General features: G+C 45.0%; 1 protein-coding gene across 1 annotated transcript in view; it reads left to right on the plus strand.

Annotated features, from left to right (window-relative positions):
• LOC140196859 (dedicator of cytokinesis protein 2-like) overlaps positions 1–21755 on the plus strand; it is a 1243024-nt gene that overhangs the window by 431494 nt on the left and 789775 nt on the right. Inside the window, exon 26 of the mRNA XM_072256747.1 lies at positions 11276–11403. Coding sequence (XP_072112848.1) covers positions 11276–11403 — 128 coding nt within the window. The remainder of the gene's footprint in view (positions 1–11275; positions 11404–21755) is intronic.

The following is a 21755-nucleotide window of genomic DNA, read 5'->3' on the forward strand; positions in this document are numbered from 1 at the left end:
AGATGTGAGATGGGGGAGTGGAAAGGCAGGATGAAATGGGACTAAAATCTCAACGGGTCAGGTAGCATCTGTGGAGGCATAGGGGTAGTTAACATTTCGGGTCAAGACCCAGAGTCAGGACTGAGAGTGAGGCTGGAAAGTATCCAGTGTAGAGAGGTGATGGGGTGGGGCTGAGACAAGCTGGTAGGTGATAGGTGGAGCTTCAGGCAAAGCATTGGAGGAATTCAGCAAGTCAGGCATCACCTAGGGAAGGAAATGGACAATCGGCATTCAGATCTGGTCCCTTCATCTTGACTGGAAAGAAACAGGGAATATGGACAAAATATAAAAAAGGTAGGAATAAAGGATGGAGAAAGAGCTGGTGGGCGATGGGTGGGTCAGCTGAGGGAGGAGAGAGTGGGAATGATGCAAGAAGCTGGGAGGTCGTAGGTCACAAGCTGGGAAGACAAAGATGGACAATGGCAGGTGAGGACAGTGGTCCATGGAGTAAAGGGAAAGGAGGTGAGGAGGGAAACGGAGGAAGGAGTGTGTGGGTGATAGCAGATGGAGGGGGAGAGAGAAGGGGAGTGCTATGGAGTGATAAGGCTGGGGAAGTAAGGCGAAAAATGGTGGAACCAGATGAGGTAGGGTTCAATGCACAGATGGAGTCAGGAGGAGGCGGAACCAAGGCACTGAGGTGATAGGTGGAACCAGGTGAGGTGGGGATGATAGGCAGATGGAGACAGGAAAAGGTGGAGACAGAGATTAGTAAGCAGTACAGTACTGTGCAAAAGTCTAAGCCACATGTATATAGCTAGGTTGCCTAGGACTTTTGCACAGTACTGTATTTGTCAACGTGGAGCGGAGAGTTAGTTTGTAAGTCTTGCAGGAGCATTATGAAGGACCCCACGCACCCCTCATACAAACTCTTCTCCCTCCTGCCATCTGGCAAAAGGCACCGAAGCATTCAGGCTCTCACGACCAGACTATGTAACAGTTTCTTCCCCCAAGCCATCAGACTCCTCAATACCCAGAGCCTGGACTGATACCAACCTACTGCCCTCTACTGTGCCTATTGTCTTGTTTATTATTTATCGTAATGCCTGCACTGTTTTGTGCACTTTATGCCGTCCTGGGTAGGTCTGTAGTCTAGTGTAGTTTTGTGTTGTTTTACGTAGTTCAGTGTAGTTTTTGTATTGTTCATGTAGCACCATGGTCCAGAAAAACGTTGTCTCATTTTTACCGTGTACTGTACCAGCAGTTATGGTCGAAGTGACAATAAAAAGTGACTTGACTTGACGACTTGAATGTTGGGAATGGCGAGGGTAGAATGCTGTGGGAGCGGTATGGGACAGGTAACAGAAAAGGAGAGCCGGGGGGTGGTGTGGGTACAGACACTGTCAGCCCTGAGACAACAGGCAAGGTCATTTGAATATGAACAATTGGTTTATTGATCAATATCAATAAACCAATCCCTCCCATCTCCTTTCCCCTTTTTCCAACCATGATTCCCCTCTCCCTGCCCGCTTCCCACTCTCAGTCCACAATGGAGACCCGTATCAGAATCAGGTTTATCATCACTCATGTATGTCATGATTTTTTTTTGTGTGGCAGCAGTACAAAGCAATATATAAAATTACTACAGTCCTGTGCAAAAGTCTTAGTCCAGTCTTGTGTGCTAAGACTTTTGCACAGTCCTGTCTTGTGGAACCACATGAGGTGGGGGATGATGGGCAGGTGAAGTGAGGAGGTGGCGGAGTACAGAGACAGAAAATGGTAGGTGATAAGTGGAACCAGGTGAGCCGGAGTTTGATGGGCTGATGGAGTCTGGAGGAGGTGGAGCTAAGAGACACAGACTGGAGGTGAAAGGTGGAACCAGGTGACATGGAATTTAATGGGCAGATGCTGTCAGGTGGAGGTGGAGATAAGAGACAGAGATCGGTAGGTGAAAGGTGGAACCAGGTGAGTTGGAGAATGACCGGAAGATGGAGACAGGTATGGGGAGAAGGTCAGGAAAAAGGCTGGTAGGTGGAAGCAATGGGACTGGAGAGAGGCAGAGGCTGGAAGCTGGTAAGTGGAATCAGACAAATGAACGACGCTGGAGCTCCATAGAAGTGTTGGTAATGAGTAGAATGAAGGGGTGCCGTGCTAGAGCACCGGTTAGCATGGCTCTATTACAGATTGGGGTGTTGGAGTTTGGAATTCATTTCCGGCGTCATCTGTAAAGTGCTTGTACGTTCTTCCTGGTGTGGCATGGATTTTCTCCAGGTGCTCCAGTTTCCTGCCACAATCCAAAAGACATATTGGTTCGGAGGTTACCTCGACGTTGTAAATTGTCCTGTGATTAGGTTAGTGTTAAGTCAGTAGGTAGCTGCTCTGTGTGGCTCATTGGGCTGTTCCGCGCCGTATCTCTAAATAAATAAGGAAGTGGGGCTAATCTTTCTAAAAAGCAGCATGGGTTCATTGGATAAGCGGTTCTCTCATTTATTTGATTCATTTCAGTGAGGATTACAAAACTTGCCTTTCTAACCCTTGAATGAGAGACTTGACCAAAGTCTTTTATTGATGGGCTGTAGTGTTACTGTTTAATTGTGATCCAACTCCAGCAAGGACACTGCTTGGTCCCCCGTTCACCTGCATTTGATTACCGAGCAAGTCATTTTTTTCCCTCATATTACAGAGTTAGCAGTGACATCTGCTCAGCGTGTCATTAACATGTGAGTGTGCTCTGACATGACACACACAGCGTGCTGGGCGGCCGTAGCTTCAATTAGAGAAGCACATAAACTAGAGGCTTATTTTCTCACTGCTGGCAGTCGGGCAACAAGCCTCTAGCTGCCTGATTTGGAGGGGCTGCTGCACAGGATTGGGGAAAACCTGCAGAACGTTGTAAACTCAGCCAGCTCCATCTTGGGCACTAGCCTCCCCAGCATCGAGGACACCTTGTTGAGTCGATGCCTCAACAAGCGACATCCGTGTTTAAACACCCCTTGGGCATGCCCTCTTCTCATTGCTGCCGTCGAGGAAGAGGTACAGAAGCCTGAAGACATACTCAATGTTTCAGGAACAGCTTCTTCCGCCGTCTGATTTCTGAATGGACATTGAACCCATCAACACTGCCTCACTACTTTGTTCTTTTTCCACTACTTAGTTAATTTATTTTTCTCTATATTTCATTTTGTAATCTTTAGTTTTTTTTGTTATTATACATTGCAATGTACTGCTGCTACAAAATTTCACGACCTATGCCCGTGACATTAAACCTGATTCTGATTCTGCTGCGGAGCAGAGAACCGCAGAGTTATAAAAATTCATTGCCAAAGGTGGCTATTCGATTCATCACGTGTGCATCAGTCTGTCTAAGCCAGGGGTTCCCAACCTGGGGTACACGGACCCCTTGCTTAATGACGTTGGTTCATGGCATTAAAAAGGTTGGGAAACCCCGGTCGAGACTAACCCCATTTCCGAACTCTTGATCTGTAGCCCCATAGGTTCCACCAGTGCCTGTCCACCAACTGCACTGTTTAACTGTGCTGAGCATTTTGTCCCTGCCAGCATTTCAGCCAGTGCAACTCGTACCCCGCCTACCCCACGAACACCGAGTTGATGACCTTAAGGAATAGGAGTAGGATTAGGCCGTCTGATCTGCCATTCAATAATGGCTGATTGTCTTTTTGCTCTCAACCTCATTGATACCCTCGCAACTCCAGAACCTATCAGCCTTCGCTTCAAATATACTCGGCAGTACCCACACAAAACGTTGGAGGAACTCAGCAGGCCAGGCAGCATCGATGGAGGGGAACGAACAGTCGATATTTTGGGCTGAAACCCTTCATCAGGTGGCCTCCGCAGCCATCGGACGCAGTGACTTCCACAGATTCGCCACCCACTGGTTAACGAAATTTCTCCTCATCTCTGTTCATTTATGCCCGCATAAAGGCCGTCAGGACCTCCTCGGTCTCCTCTGCTCCAAGAAGAGCAAGCTGACCTATCCAGTCTTTCATCTCCCGACTGCAACACTCCATCCCAGGCAATACTTGGATTCAAATTCGGATTTATTTATCACATATACGTTGAAAGTTACCGTGAAAAGTGTCGTTTGTGTTAATAGCCAGCACACCAAAAGGATGCGCTGTGGGCTGCCTGCAAGAGCCACCATGCATTCCAGCGACAACTTGGCATGCCCGCCACGTTCAGCAGAACAACACAGGACACAAAAGAGAACAGAACACGACAAGCAAGGCCCTGTCCTGGTGAATCTCCTTTGCTCTTTCCTCTTGTTAAAGACTCTGCCACAATGAAGGGCCTCCACCCAAAGTGTTACCAGTTCATTTCCCTTAACAGGTACTACCTGACCTGCTGAATTTGTGTTTTTGCATAAATTTTCCTCAGTCCTGCCAATCTGCTTGATGATCTTCAAAATTCTGAGTAAATGTATAATCAAAACACGTATATGTTACCATATACCTCATTGAGATTGATTTGCTTGTGGGCATTTACAGGAAAAATAGGCAAACGCAATAGAATTTACAAAAAATATACACACAAACAAAGACTGACAAATAATCAATATGGAAAAGAAGACAAATTGTGCAAACAAAAAAATGCTGAGGACATGAGCTGTAGAGTTCTTGAAATAGAGTTTGCAGTTGATAAAATCAGTTCAGTGTTGTGGTGAGTGAAGTTATTCACAATGGTTCAGCAGCCTGATGGTTGTAGAGTAATAACTGTTCCTGAACTTTATGCTGAGGGAACCAGGGCTTCTGTAGCTTCTGCCCTTTGTAGTTGTGCAAAGCTTTCATATATTTAATTAAAACATTGTATGTTCTTAATTAATGATAGGATAAAAGAGCAGAGGCTGTTCAGCCCATCGAGTCTGCTTCACCAAAGTTCAAAGTAAAATTTATTTTCAGAGTACATACATGTCACCACACACAGCTCTGAGATTCTTTTTCAGTGTGCATACTTAGCAAAACTATAGAACAGTAACTGTAAGCTATAAACACCAGGAAAGAAAACCTGTAAAAACAAACTCTGCAAATGCAGATATAAATAAATAGCAATAAATAACAAGCATGAAATAACAGAGTCCTTAAATGAGTTAGCTATCCCTTTTTGTTCAAAAGCCTGATGGTTGAGGGCTAGTAACTGTCCTTGACCCTGGTGGTATGAGTCCTGGGGCATCTGTACCTTCTACCTGATGGCAGCAGCAAGAAAAGAGCGTGGCCTGGGTGGTGAGGATCTCTGATGATGGATGCTGCTTTTCCATGGCAACGTTTCATGTAGATGTGCTCAATGGTTGGGAGGGTTTTACCTGTGATATACTGGGCAGAATACATTATCTGTAGGATTTTCCACTCAGAAGCATTGGTGTTCCATATCAGGCCGTAATGCAGCCAGTCAGCAAACTTTCCACCACACATCTATAGAAATATGACAAGGTTTTTGATGACATACCAAATCTTCGCAGTCTCCTAAGGAAGCAGGGCAGAAATCATGCTTTCTTTGCAATAATACTTATATGGTGGGTCCAGGACAGGTCTCCTGAGATAGTGACACCCAGGAGTTTAAAGTTACTGACCATCTCCACCTCTGATCCTCCGATAATTACTGGCTCAAGGACCTCAGGTTTCCCTCTCCTGAAGTCTACAATCAATTCCTTGGTCTTGTGACATTAAAGGTTGTTGTTATTTCCCCATTCAGTCGTGACAGACGTCCTCAATCCCATTGTCCTGCCTTCTCCCCGTAATTTTTAATCATCTTCCCAGTCATGGGTAGAGGAAATAGTCTTGTTTCTCAAGGTGGGAATATCAAATATTCAAGATCATACTTTTATAGTGAGAGGGGGACAGGTTTAAAGTAGACTTAAAGGCAAGTTATTATTTACACAGTGAGTGGTGGGTTGCCAAGGGTGGTGGTAGCAACAGACACAATAGCAACATTTAAGAGCTGCACATGCAGACTACTGGAGGGATTCAGCAGGTCAGACAGCATCGATGGAAAGGAGTAAACAGTCTGTGTTTCAGACCAAAACCCTTCAGCAGACCTTGGCTCAAAGCATTAACTGTTTATTCATTTCTGTTGATGCTGCCTGACTACAATGTCACTCCAGCATTTTGTATGTTTTGCTCTGGGTTTCTGGCACCCGCAGAACCTTTTGTGTTTAACATTTCGGAGTTGTTTGGATAGACACACGAAGAGACAAGTGAGTTGGCATGATGGTCCGCACAACATGCTGTGCTGAAGTTCAAAGAGAATCTATTATCAGCTATTTATTAGGAGTCATAACTCTAAGATGGTTGGGGGAAAGTGTAGAGAGGATATAAAAGATAGGTTTTTTACACAAGGTGATAGGCACATATCCATGTACCTAACTCAAATTCTCTTAAATGTCCCTACTGTATCAACCTATACTTCCAACACCGGCAGCTGAGGTGGTAGAGGCAGATACATTAGGGACATTTAAGAAAATGTTAGATAGACACATGGATGATAGAATAATGGAGAGCTACCTGGAGGGAAGCATAAGGTAGATCTTAGAGAAAGTTAAAGGGTTGACACAACATCATGGACCAAAGGTGCTGTACTGTTCTATGTTCAAAGTATGTAGATGTTACCGTATCTCGACCATACCTCTTCCTATCCTTTTCTCAGTTGCTTCATCTCTGCTGTATCTTTTCCAAGGATGAGGTTTTCCTTTCCAGGATATCAGAGATGTCCTGCTCCTTCAAAAAACGGGTTTCCCTTCCTCCACCATTGCTGCTGCCCTCACCCACATCTCTTCCACTTCTTGAACATCTGCCATCAGCCCATCTTTGTGCTGCTTTAACAGAGATAGAGTTCCACTCATCCTCACCTACCATCCATGAGCCTCAGCATCCAACCAATCATTCTCCATGACTTCTGCCATCTTTGATGGGACCCTACCACCAAACAAATCTTTACCTTCTCACCACTCTCCACTTTTCAAAGGGATCACTACCACTGTGATTCCCTTATCCATTTGTACTTCCCCACTAATCTCCCTCCTGGCACTTATCCCTACAAGTGGCAGAGGTGCCTCACCTGCCCATTCACTTCCTCCCTTACCTCCATTCAGGGTCCCAAACAGCCCTTCCACGTGAGGCAAAACTTCACCTGTGAATCTGCTGGGGTCGTGCACTCTATCTGGTGCTTCCAAAGCGGCCTCTGTATTGGTGAGACCCGACATAGACTGGGGGACTGCTTTGTCAAGCACCTTGGTTCCATCTGCAAAATGCAGGATTTCCCGGTGGCCAACCATTTTAATTCTGATTCCCATTCCCATTCTGACATATCAGTCCGTGGCCTCCTCTACTGCCACAATGAGGCCACACTCAGATTAGAGGAGCAATATCTCATATTCCATCTGGGTAGCTTCCAGCCTGATGTTGTGAACATCGATTTCTCAAACCTCGGGTAATTTTACCTCCTCCCCTTCACCCTTCAATTCCCCACTCTGGCACCCCTCTTCTCCTCACTTGGCTATCACCTGACCCTAGTGCCTCTCCTCCTTCCCCTTCTCTCATGGTCCATTCTCCTCTCCTATCAGATTTACTGAGTTATTTAGAGAACGGGCCCTTCTGGCTCTTTGAGCCATGCCGGCCAGCGATCCATTGACTTAACCCTAGTCTAATCGCAGGACAATTTACAATGACCAATTAACCTACTAACCGGTATGTCTTTGGACTGTGGGAGGAAACCAGAGCACCCGGGGGAAACTCTCATGCACACGGGAAGGAACGTACAGACTTGCTTACAGAGGACGCCAGAATTGAACTGTGAACTCCAGCGACCTGAGCTGCAAGAGCATTGCTCGAACTGCTGTACTACAATGGCTTCCCAAGATTCCTTCTTCTCTAGCCCCTCTTTTCCAACAATCACCTCATAACTTCTTACTTCACCCCCCTTCTCCACCCACCTGGCTTCACCTATCTCCTTCTAGCTTGTATTCCCTCACCTCCCTTCACTTCTAATTCTGGCTCCTTCCCTGTTCCTTTCATCTCCTGATGAAGGGTCTCAGCTCAAAACATTGATTGTTTTTTCCTTTCCTTAGATGCTTCCTGACCTGCTGAGCTCCTCCAGCATTAAGTGTGTGTTGCTATACGTTACCATATCATGCCTTGGGATTCATTTTCTTACAGGCATTTACAGATTTCTGTTTCTGTGCTGTCTTGTTCTATGTTCCATCACCAGATAGAGTCATAGAATTATTAATTACCACAACACAGAAGCAGGCCCCTTGTCTCATTCAGTCCATGTTGAATTATTAAGCAGCCTAGTCTCATCGACCATTGCCCTCCAAAACCCTTTCATCCACGTATCTATCCAACTTTCCCTTAAATATTGAAATCAAACTCACATCCACCACTTTCACTGACAGCTCGTTTCACAGACTCACCACCCTATGAGTGAAGTTGTTCCCCCTCATGTTCCCTTTCGGCATTATACCTTTCACTCTTAACCCACGCCCTCTCGTTCTAGTCTCACCCAACCTCGGTGGAAAAAGCCTGCTTACATTTACCCTACTTGTACCCCTCCTAATTTGTATGTTGAGGTTCTCCGTTGGTCAGAATCAACTATGGATGTTACACAGCTGTCTACATTGTTGGTGCAGCCCTGCTGATATGCAGACCAGAGTAGTACAATATGGAGAGGAAGCTGTTGCTCATGCAACAGGCTCCCCCTCGCCACGCAGCTGATGAATCCAAAGAAAGAGCAGAGACCGATACAGTTTGTCACCAGTGGCATTGCAGAAGTTGCCAGTTAGCGTTGAACTCAACGAAGGGCTGCCTTAGGGACTCCAGCTCTGGATTTTTCCTCGGAGTTTATTCCTGAAGCCCTCCTCTTGAGTGGGTATAGCTACAAGGCAGTGGAGGTTTGTGATCAGAGTTTTCCTTTTCCTAGATGAGCTGCCAACCACGGCTGATGAGCTCCGTGTGCCTGAGGCAACAAATTTTAAGGCACCAGTAATACACCTTTGCTCCTTCTCCTGTCGGTAGAAGCAGTTCCACCAGGCTGAGTAACTAAGCCACACGTGAAGGCCAGGAGCTGGACTTGGTTGTCAGAGGCTAGTTGAGATACACATCACTGGGAGCATTTCGTAGGTAGTGAGAGCTTATCCCCACTATACCCCTCACCCCTGGTTATGACACCTTAAGGAAACAATTTTGTATACCTCTGTCAAATCTCCCCTCATTCTCCTACGCTGTAGGGAATAAACATAGAAACATAGACAACCTACAGCACAATACAGGCCCTTCGGCCCACAGAGTTCTGGCGAACATGTCCCTACCTTAGAAATTACTAGGCTTACATATAGCCCTCTATTTTTCCAAGCTCCATGTACCTATCTAAAAGTCTCTTAAAAGACCCTATCGTATCCGCCTCCACCACAGTTGCCAGCAGCCCATTCCACGCACTCACCACTCTCTGAGTAAAAAACTTACCCTCTGTACCTACTCCCCAGCACCTTAAACCTGTGTCCTCTTGTGGCAACCATTTCAGCCCTGGGAAAAAGCCTCTGACTATCCACCCAATCAATGCCTCTCATCATCTTATACACCTCTATTAGGTCACCTCTCGACCTCCATCACTCCAAGGAGAAAAGACTGAGTTCGCTCAACCTATTCTCATAAGCCATGCTCCCCAATCCAGGCAACATCCTTGTAAATCTCCTCTGCACCCTTTCTATGACTTCCACATCCTTCCTGCAGTGAGGCGACCAGAACTGAGCACAGTACTCCAAGTGGGGTCTGACCAGAGTCCTATACAGCTTCAACATTACCTCTCGGTTCCTAGCGTCTGAACTGATCCAACCTTTCCCACTAACTCACGTCCTCTAGTCATGACAACATGTTTGTAAAATTTCTCTGCACTCTTTCAATTTTAGAAACACTTTTCCTGTAGGTAGGTGACCAAAACTGCACACAGTACTCCAAATTAGGCTTTGCCAGTGTCTTATGCCCCAAATATAACATTCCAACTCTTGTACTCAACACTTTGATTTATGAAGGCCAATGTGCCAAAAGTTTTCTTTATGATCCTGTCTACCTGTGACACTACATTCAGTGAATTATGGACCTGTATGCCCAGATCCTTTTGTTCTACCACACTCTTCAGTGCCCTTATATTCATTGTGTAAAACCTACCCTGGTTGGTCCTTCCAAAGTGCAACACCTCATACTTGCCAGCATTAAATTCCATCTGAAATTTTCAGCTCATTTTTCCAGCTGGTCCAGATCCCTCTGCAAGCTTTGATCAGAATCAGAATCAGGTTTAATATCACTGGAAACACGAGGAAATCTGCAGATGCTGGAAATTCAAGCAAAACACACCTAAAAATGCTGGTGAACGCAGCAGGCCAGGCAGCGTCTATAGGAAGAGGTACAGTCGACGTTTTGGGCTGAGACCCTTCGTCAGGACTAACTGAAAGAAGAGTTAGTAAGAGATTTGAAAGTGGGAGGGGGAGGGAAATGATAGGAGAAGACAGGAGGGGGAGGGATGGAGCTAAGAGCTGGAAAGTTGATTGGCAAAAGGGACACAAGGCTGGAGAAGGGAGAGGATCATAGGACGGGAGGCCTAGGGAGAAAGAAAGGAGGAGGAAAGCCCAGAGGATGGGCAAGGAGTATAGTGAAAGGGACAGAGGGAGAAAAAAGAGAGAAAAAAAGGGAAAATAAAAAAGAAAGAAAGAAAGAAAGGATGGGGTACGAGGGGGAAGTGGGGCATTAACGGAAGTTAGAGAAGTCAATGTTCATGCCATCAGGTTGGAGGCTACCCAGAGGGAATATAAGGTGCTGTTCCTCCAACCTGAGTGTGGCTTCATCTTGACAGTAGAGGAGGCCGTGGATAGACATATCAGAATGGGAATGCCCATTACAAGTAATGTCTCCCCTCCTTGTCCTATCCTCCTAGAACCAAGTCTCAGTAATGGCTACAGTGTCATAATTGCACATGCTGATCCATGCCCTAAGCTCATCTGCCTTTCCTACAATATTCATTGCATTGAAGTGTGCACAACTCAGAACATTAGTCCCAGTATGCTCAGCCTTCCAATTCCTCTAGGCTTAATAAATCTCTCCCCAAAACCACTATCTGCTCTGGATGTGGGTACAGATGTCAGCGTTTGCCACTTCCCAGTTTGCTTGGTGAGTGAGGAGTTTGTGAGGATGTTTCACTGAACAACTCAGGGACCATAAATGTCATGGTAAGGGAGTAGTATTTGAAAAGAATGCAGGATGTTCAGTTTTATCCAAAGATTGTCATTGCTCTTCCACAGAATGTCGGTCCATTTTGCTGTCCATAATGACCAGCACACTGAGGGAGCTGATTCAGAAAGGTGAAGAGGAGGAAGCTTGCGTCCAATTGCTCAGCAACATCCTGGAGGTTCTCTACGATCAGGATGTGGTACGTACCGATCAGATCCAGCTACAGCTGGGGAGCTCAGGCATGGAGGGACCCTCCCCTTCAAAGTGAATATTGAAAGATAAAGATCAGCTGCATGCATATTTCAGTCTTGTACGCTGAACTATGCAGTGAAATGCCTCGTTTTTGCATGAAATCATATCAGCAAGGTGTGTGCTTGGCAGCCCACATCTGACAACAACATAGCATACCCACAACTCACTAACTCTAACTGTACGTCTTTGGTATGTGGGAGGAATCCGGGCAAATCCCACACTGTCATGTGGAGAATGTAACAGACAGCAACAAGAATTGGACCTCCATCTTACAGCTGGTGCTGTAAAATGTTTTACTAACCGCTATGCTACCGTACCACCCCACTCAAACATAAGTGTAACCCCCCCCCACCCCCACCAGAGTTCGCATGCTAGCTTGGCTAGACAGATAATTCTGCTGACAGCCAGGTGACTCTGCAATGAGCAGGCCACTTTTCTAAACGATATATGTCTGAGGTCGGTATGATTTGGGGTTCAAACAAACAGGAGCGTTGGGAATTCTGATTGAAGGAGCCTTGACTTGAGCAAACATTGTGTAAGTACTGTCCATGCACAATTATCAGTCGCCAAGAAATAACAGATCGTACACCAGCATAAAATTATCTAGGACACTCAAAGCTGCAGCGCAGGTTGACTGTGTGGTTAAGAAGGCATACGGTGTATTGGCCTTCATCAACCGTGGGATTGAGTTTAGGAGCCGAGAGGTAATGTTACAGCTATATAGGAACCCGGTCAGGTTGGAGTACTGTGCTCAGTTCTGGTCGCCTCACTACAGGAAGGATGTAGAAACTATAGAAGTTGCAGAGGAGATTTACAAGGATGTTGCCTGGATTGGGGAGCATGCCTTATGAGAATAGTTTGAGTGAACTCGGCCTTTGCTCCTTGGAGCGATGGAGGATGAGAGGTGACCTGATAGAGGTGTATAAGATGATGAGAGGCATTGATCGTGTGGATAGTCAGAGGCTTTTTCCCAGGGCTAAAATGGCTAACGCGAGAGGGTACGGTTTTAAGGTGCTTAGAAGTAGGTTCAGAGGAGATGTCAGGAGTAAGTTTTTTACGCAGAGAGTGGTGAGTGTGTGGAATGGGCTGCCGGCGACGGTGGTGGAAGCGGATACAATAGGGTCTTTTAAGAGACTCCTGGATAGATACATGGAGCTTAGAAAAATAGAGGGCTATGGGCCCTAGATAATTTCTAAAGTAAGTACATGTTAAGCACAGCATTATGGGCCAAAGGGCCTGTATTGTGCTGTAGGTTGTCTATGTTTTCTAAGTTCCAATTTCCGCTTTATCAAACAGTTAATCGGAAAAGAAAAGAGAAAAAAAATAAAAGGGCCCATTACAATTAAAGCAATCTAAATGTGCACATAAACATTGGAGCTCATTTCTGTATTGGCTGGATGTACCACTTTACTCACAGTGCTGAATTATCATCACCAATCACCGGTAGAACTTCCCTACTTGAACTCCTTCATCTCGCAAAACACTTCTTGCATTAAGGTCTTTCCTTCAGATAGGATCCTCCAGGCATCTTCGCTGAACTGCTCCTATCCACATCTCCTGCCAAAAGACCATGTACCCGACTATTGTCCGTCAGAAACCTCTCTCCATCCAGCTCTCTAGAACCTTCTCTCCATCCCAGCATCCTGATTGGCTGACACACACTCCTAAGTTGAACCACATGGCTCCTTAGCTTTGGCCGAAACCAAAGCATTCTACCAGCAGGACACACTGCTTTCACAGAAAACCACTAAAATAAAATACCCAGCAGCACAGCAGTAGAAATCTTTACCAGGGCATTACAGGAACAGCAAACACACAATGTTGGAGGAAATGAACAAATCTGGCAGCACCTATGGAGGTGAATAAACAGTCAAAATTTCGAGTCAAGACCCTTTATTGGGACTGATTAGAAGGGAGAAAATGTCAAAATAAAAAGTCGGGAGAAGGGGAAAGAATACAAGCTGGCAGGTGAGAGATGAGAGGCAAAGTGTGTGGCTGGCAAAGGGGAGAGAGATGTATAACATGTATAGGAAACAGGGAGCAAATAAGGTGCTTGAGGAGTATAACAAGTGCAAAAAGATACTTAAGAAAGGAATCAGGAGGGCTAAAAGAAGACATGAGGTTGCTTTGGCAGTCAAGGTGAAGGATAATCCAAAGAGCTTCTACAGGTATATTAAGAGCAAAAGGATAGTAAGGGATTAAATTGGTCCTCTTGAAGATCAGAGTGGTCAGCTATATATGGTTCCAAAAGAAATTAGGGAGATCTTAAATGGGTTTTTTGCATCTGTATTTACTAAGGAAACTGGCATGGAGTCAATGGAAATAAGGCAAACAAATAGTGAGGTCATGGAACCTATACAGATTGAGGAGGAGGAGGAGGTGCTTGCTAACTTTAGATAAATCCCCAGGACCTGACAGGGTATTCCCTTGAAGGAGACTAGTGTTGAAATTGCAGGGGCCCTGGCAGATATATTTAAAATGTCGGTATCTACGGGTGAGGTGCCGGAGGATTGGAGAGTGGCTCATGTTGTTCCGTTATTTAAAAAAGGCTCTAAAAGTAATCTGGGAAATTATAGGCTGGTAAATTTGATGTCAGTAGTAGGTAAGTTATTGGAGGGAGTACTAAGAGATAGGATCTACAAGTATTTGGATAGACAGGGACTTATTAGGGAGAGTCAGCATGGCTTTGTGCATGGTAGGTCATGTTTAACCAATCTATTAGAGTTTTTCGAGGAGGTAACCCGGAAAGTGGATGAAAGGAAGGCAGTGGATGTTGTCTACATGGACTTCAGTAAAGCCTTTGACAAGGTCCCGCATGAGAGGTTAGTTAGGAAGATTCAGTCGCTAGGTATACATGGAGAGGTGGTAAATTGGATTAGACATTGACTCAATGGAAGAAGCCAGAGAGTGGTAGTGGAGGATTGCTTCTCTGAGTGGAGGCCTGTGACTAATGGTGTGCCACAGGGATCAGTGCTGGGTCCATTGTTATTTGTCATCTATATCAATGATCTGGATGATAATGTGGTAAATTGGATCAGCAAATTTGCTGATGATGCAAAGATTGGAGGTGTAGTGGACAGTGAGGAAGGTTTTCAAAGCTTGCAGAGGGATTTGGACCAGCTGGAAAAATGGGCTGAAAAATGGCAGATGGAGTTTAATACTGTCAAGTGTGAGGTATTGCACTTTGGAAGGACAAACCAAGGTAGAACATACAAGGTAAATGGTAGGGCACTGAGGAGTGCAGTAGAACAGAGGGATCTGGGAATGCAGATATAAAATTCCCTAAAAGTGGCGTCACAGGTAGATAGGGTTGTAAAGAGAGCTTTTGGTACATTGGCCTTTATAAATCAAAGTATTGAGTATAAGAGTTGGAATGTTTTGGTGAGGTTGTATAAGGCATTGGTGAGGCCGAATTTGGAGTATTGTGTTCAGTTTTGATCACCAAATTACAGGAAGGATATAAATAAGGTTGAAAGTGTGCAGAGAAGGTTTCCAAGGATGTTGCCGGGACTTGAGAAACTCAGTTACAGAGAAAGGTTGAACAGGTTAGGGCTTTATTCCCTGGAGTGTAGAAGAATGAGGGGAGATTTGATAGAGGTATATAAAATTATGATGGGTATAGATAGAGTGAATGCAAGCAGGCTTTTTCCACTGAGGCAAGGGGAGAAAAAAAACAGAGGACATGGGTTAAGGGTGAGGGGGGAAAAGTTTAAAGGGAACATTGAGGGGGGGCTTCTTCACACAAGGAGTGGTGGGAGTGTGGAATGAGCTGCCAGATGAAGTGGTAAATATGGGCTCACTTTTAACAATTAAGAAAAACCTGGACAGGTACATGGAAGAGAGGTGTATGGAGGGATACAGTCCAGGTGTAGGTCAGTGGGACGAGGCAGAAAAATGGTTCGGCACAGCCAGGAAGGGCCAAATGGCCTGTTTCTGTGCTGTAATGTTCTGTGGTTCTAGGGTTCTATGAAAGAACCTGATAGGACAGGATGGTGGACTGTGGAAGAAAGAGAAGGAGAAAGGGAATCAGGGGAGGTGATGAGCAGGTGGGGTGAATAGCAGAGGTAAGTGGAGAATTAGAATGATTCACCTGGACACCTATTACTGCCAAATTCATATGTCACTCCCCTTCCCCACCCATTCACCTTCCCCCACACCTGGTCTCACCTGTCACCTGCCAATTTGTACTCCTCCCCCTCCCCCCACCTTCTTATTCTGGCTCCTGCTCCCTTCCTTTCCAGTCCTGGTGGTGGCTTTCAGCCCAGTGCTTTGACTGTTTCCCTCTCCATAGATGCTGCCTGACCTGCTGAGTTCCTCCAGCATGTTGTGTGAGTTACTCATGGACGATAGAGAAATGGAGGGCTGTGTAGGATGGAAGCCTTGATTGATCTTAGAGCAAGTTAAAGGAGGGGGGAATCTAACACCAGAGGGCACAGCCTCAGAATAGAGGGGCGTCCTTTTTGCATAGAGGTGAGGAGGAATTTTTGTTTAACCCAGAGTGGAGAATCTGTGGAATTCGGCATTGGGTATATTTAAGGCAAGGATTGATGAATTTTTGATTAGTCAAGGCATGAAGAGATATGGGAAGAAGACAGGAGATTGGGGCTGAGAAGGTGGATCAGCCATGATGAAATGGTGGAGCAGACTCGATGGCCCTAATTACCTGGTTCTGCCCCTACGTCTTATGGTCAACACAACATTGTGGGCTGAAGGGCCAGTATTGCTTGTTCTGTGTTCTAAAGTGTGGACGCTTTAATGTTGAGCCATGAAGAGAGAGAAAAATCAGTTTTATTGTCAATGATATATGTCGTAAAATTTGTTGTTGCAATGCACAGCATAAAAATCACTGTGAGATTAAATAACTAAGTAAATAATGCAAATAAACCAATAGTGTTCATGGACCTTTCAGAAATCAGATGGCAGAGGAAAGAGGCTATTCTGAAATCATTACAATGAACATCAATACTCACTACCAGTGTGTTGATTCTCTAAAATATTTTATGTACTTCATGTTGTTTCTCTGGACTTCCATCTGCCAAGTATTTATCGAAGTCCACACTAAAAGCTTCTGTGTACTCTGCATCCCCTTATGTATTTTTGATATCTTTTTTGTGCTAACCACCTGGTCCTGTATTGCCACAAGGAACCCTTCTGTTTCTGGGAAGTGTCTGCAACTCTGAGCCAGGCAATTGACGGTTCCCTGTCTACATCTAGTCTACTCATTATTATTATTATTTGTTTATTTGTATTTGCTTATCTGTATTGGCACAATTTGTCTTCTTTTGCACGTCAGTTGTTTGCCTGTCTTTGTTTGAGTATAGTTTTTCATTGATTCTATTCTGTTTCTTTGTATCTACCATGAATACCCCCAAAAATGAATCTCAGGGTAGTATCTGGTTGTACGTACGTACTTTGATAATAAATGTACTTGAACTTGGAACTGTTCAGTATGGAGCTGGGGTAAGTGAAAGACAAAATAGATACAGAAGCACAGGAGATTCTGCAGGTGCTGGAAATCTTGAGCAACAGACATGAAATGCTGGAGGAACTCAGCAGGTCAGGCAGCATCTGTGGAGAGGAACACAGAGCCGACGTTTTAGGCCCTTAGAAGACAGAAGAGTACAGCACAAGAACAGACCATTCAGCCCACAATGTTGTGCCAAACCAGCTAAAAAGCAAATCAAGAGCACCCAAGCACTGATCGCTCCCACCTACGTCAATAGAACATCAGGACTGGAAAGGAAGTGGGAGATACAGAAGTCTGAATATCCTACTTTTGCTCTTGTCACTCATATTTTTGAAGTTTTGTACTTTTTATAAGTGTGCTCGTGGTGCACATCTATAGGTCTAAGTGTTGTGGGAATCAGGTAGAAGATGGAATGAAATCCCAGGATGCCACCTGAATTAGGAGGCAGGTGTTATAAGGAGAGGATGGGCAAACTTGGGTTATTTTCACTGGAATAGCAGAGGCTAATGAGAGACCTGGTAAAATTTGTATGATTATGAGAGGCATAGATAGACAGCTGGTACATGTTTCCCAAGGTTGAAATGTCTAATACAAGATCGCATGTTTTTAAAGAAATGGGAGATACGTTCAGAGGAGATGTTTCATGTTTTTCACTGGGTGCCTGGAGCGTGCTACCAGGAGTGGTACTAGAGACAAATACAATGGAGATATTTAAGAGCAAGAAGTGACGTGGACGTTGTGCAGTCAGAAATTTTGATTTAGTTTTGTTAACGTTTTAATAGTTTAATTAGTTAGACACAACATGTTAGGGACCATGGACCCCAGGTGGAACCCCTGCCCTAGAGGTAGGAGAATGAGGGGAGTTTAAAGAGGTGTACAAAATTATGAGGGGTATAAATAGGATAAATACAAGCAGGCGTTTTCTGCTGAGGTTGAGTAAGACTACAACTACATTGTCATAGGTTAAGGGCGAAAGGTGAAATGTCGAATGGGAGAATGAAGGGGAATTTCTTCACAGAGGGTGGTGAGAGTGTGGAACGAGCTGCAAGCAAAAGTGATGGAAGCAGGGTCGATTGCAACATTTAAGAGAAATTTCGATGTTTAGATGGATGGGAGGGGTCGGGAGGGCTATGGTCTAGGTGCAGGTCATTGGGACTAGGCAGATTAATAGTTCGGCACAGACTAGATGGCCCAAAGGGCCTGTTTCTGTGCAGTAGTTCTCTGTGACTCTTTGACTCTAAAACATCTGGGCAAAGAATTTGTTCCAGTGCTGTACTGTTTTATGTTCTACAGGAGAATTGACAGTTTTGGGGGGAAAAAACGTAAGTGATTCTTTAATATCATTTATCTAACTTTTCTCACACAGGTTCTAGTTTAGCATCCTTCTCACACACCTCCTGTAACCTAACATGCATAAATACATGTCTTTACAATGAGCACCACTGGGGCTAGAGAAAGGATGAGGTTCCTCAACACTGTCTAATTGCCTTTGATGAATATTAATGACCTGGTCTCCGAGTGAAGTCACAGACTGTGGAAAGGAGGAACATACAGGCACTGGATTCTCTGAATAACAGAGGAGTACAAGAGCTTGAAAGACATTTCTGCAGGTGTGAGAGAACCAGGGAATATTGGGAAAGGTCTCAGCAGGTCAGGTGGGATCTGTAAGAAGAGACGCAATCAACATTCATCTGATTGGAGAAGAGGATGGACCATGGGAGAAAAGGGAGGAGGAGGGGAATCAGAGGGAGGTGCTTTCTCCCACTCCTCCCTTTCTTCCTTTTCCATTCTCCATTCTGCCTTCTCTCTGAATCCTTCCCTTCTCCTCGCCTGCCTATCACCTCCCTCTGGTGCCCCCCATCCTTCCCTTTCTCCCCTCGTCCACTCTCCTCTCCTGCCAGATTCCTTCTTCTTCAGCCTTTTACCTTTTCTGCCCAACACCTCCCATCTTCTCACTTCATCCCCACTCCCCACACTCCTACTTTCTCCCTCATCTGGTTTCAACCATCGCCTTGGAGCCTGTACTCTTCCCACCCCTTCCCCCCAAACACTTTCTTATTCTGGATTCTGACCCCTCTCTTTCCAGTTTTGATGAAGGGTCTTGGCCTGAAGTATTGGCTGTTTATTCCTTTCTGTAGGTGCTGCGTGACCTGCTGAGATTCTTCAGTATTTTGTCTGTGTTCCACCTATAACCTCCCACCTTCTCACATTCCCCTCCCACCGATCCCCAACCAACCCACCTTCTCTCTCACCTGGTCTCACCTATCACCTGCCAGTTTGTACTCCTTCTGCTCCCCCACCTTCTTATTCTGGATTCCCCGCCCCCCAGGTCTTGGCCCAAAATTTCGACCTTTATTCCTCTACATCACTGCTGCCTGACCTGCTGAGTTCCTCCAGCACTTCTGTGTGTGTGTGTGTGTGTGTGAGAGTGTGTGTGTGAGTGAGTGTGTGTGTGTGTGTGTGTGTGTGTGTGTGTGTGTGTGTGTGTTGCTCAAGAGTTTCTGCATCTGCAGAATCCCTGGAGTGAAAATGGAGGTTGACCTCACAGGGCAAATTGACTGTGTTGTGATGAAGTGGCCTGGGGTGAGGGAGCTGGGTGCGGAGAGGGACACAGCTGACATATTTGTTATGCATTTAATGTGGTAGCACAAGTGTCTGAGAGCAACAGTCAGAAGATTTAGTGCCTGGTCAAGAATATACCTAGTCAGCAATAATCCCTTTCCGTGGAGGTGAGCAGCAGACCAGTGATGTTCCTTGTGGTGTCGAGCCAAGGTGCTTTGAGTCAAGCTATTGTTGCTCTCAGTATCACAAGTGCCAACTTTCATGAGGGGTAAATATTCATTTGAATCTTCGCCTCACAATCTGCCTCATTATAAACTTGCACTTTATCATTTACCTGCACTGCACTGTTTCATTAGCTTTTAAAAACTTTATTCTGCATTCCACATTTTACCATATTCTAGCTCAATGCACCATGTAATGATTTGATCTGCATGAACAGAATTCAAGAAAATGTTTTTCAATTATCTTGGTACCAATAACAATCATCATCATCATCATCATTATGTGCTGTGTCGTAAGACGTGGGTGATCGTGGTCTTCTATCTATCTTTAATCTGAGAAGTTCTAATAAGCTCTTCAAGACTTTTGCCTGCCCATCCCTTGATTTAACTCATGAATGTCATGCATTGTTGACCGCAATTTTTTCTTTCATCAGTTTTTTCCTGTCACTGCAATACGTTCCAACTTTTCTTTCCTCAGTACATTTCCCAGAAATTTCAGGCTGGCGCTTCCTGATTGATGATATCAGCTCTCTTCTTATTCAGTCTTTTCACATGTCCTCATTTGTTACTGTGTCCTTCCACGATATTTTCAGCATCATCATCATATGCTGTGTCGTATGCTGTGGGTGACCATGGTCTTTCCATAACCATGCTTGTTCTTGGCAGATTTTCTACTGAAGTGGTTTGCCATTGCTGCCTTCTAGGCAGTGTCTTTGTGAGATGGGTGACCCCAGCCATCAACGAAACTCTTCAGAGATTATCAGTGGTCGCGTAACCAGGACTTGTGACATGCACCAGCTGCTCATACGACCATCCACCAACTGCTCCCATGGCTTCCTGATCGGCGGTAGGGTGAAGCAATTGCTACACCTTGCCCAAGGGTGACCTGCAGGCTAGCAGAGGGAAGGAGTGCCTTACACCTCCTTTGGTAGAGACGCATCTCCACCCTGCCACCCACAATATTTTCATTATTCTTCTCAAAAACTGCATTTCTGCAGCTTCGAGTCTTGCCTTGTTTTGCTTTGATATTCTCCACCGTTCACCTCCATATTACAATACCAATACCAATTCTACATAGAAGCGAGACTGGGAATAGTTTTTGTATGATTTTATAGATTACCACATGCTTGCTCACAGAGGATAATGTTAGCTTATAGCAGTAAGTTATTATACCTAATGGTGACCCGGCCAACCTGACCTACCCCCTGCCAAAAATCAGGAGCAGGGTACCATAGGCAGGCATGCTAATGAAGGAGACACAAGAGATGGCAGATGCTGGAATTTAGAGCCACATACTGTAAGACGCTGGATGAACTCAGTTGGTCAGACAGCATTGGCAGAGAAGTCGGAATCAGCTTTATTATCACTGACAAGTGCAAGACTATGTGGGAGAGAATGGTTGGATTGATCTTGGAGTAAATCAGAAGGTCAGCATGACATTGTGAGCTGAAGGGCCTGTACTGTATGCTGTTGTTATGTGCGCAGATGCAAGAAAGCATCATCCATCATCAAGGAGTTCCACCATCCAGGCCAACATTAAGGAGAAGGTACAAGAGCCTCAGGTCCCACACCACCAGGTTGAAGAACCGTTATTACCCCTCAACCATCAGGCTCTTGAATCAGAGGGTATAACTTCACTCAACTTCATCCACCCCCTCGCTGAACTTGACTTACCTTCAAGGACTTTTCATCTCATGTTCTCGTTATTTATTTCTTATTTAATTATTGTATAATTTTGTTCTTTTTATCCATCTTATATTTGCAAAGTGTGTTGTCTTTTGTATATTGGTTGCTTGTCCTTTGTTATGTGTGTTTTTTCACTGATTCTCTGCGTTTCTTTGTATTTACTGTGGCTACCCGCAGGAAAATGACTCTCGAAGTTGTATATAATGACATGTATGTACTTTGGTAATAAATTTATCTTGAACTTTGAACTTGATGTTCTGTGTTCTCCCGTACCCAATATAGTGGCCACTGAGGTTATTTTGATACATTCGTTGTTTTCTGCTGCTGTAGCCCATCCACTTCAAAGATCGACATGTTGTACTT

This window comes from Mobula birostris, chromosome 4, assembly GCF_030028105.1.
Source record: "Mobula birostris isolate sMobBir1 chromosome 4, sMobBir1.hap1, whole genome shotgun sequence".
NCBI lineage: Eukaryota > Metazoa > Chordata > Chondrichthyes > Myliobatiformes > Myliobatidae > Mobula > Mobula birostris.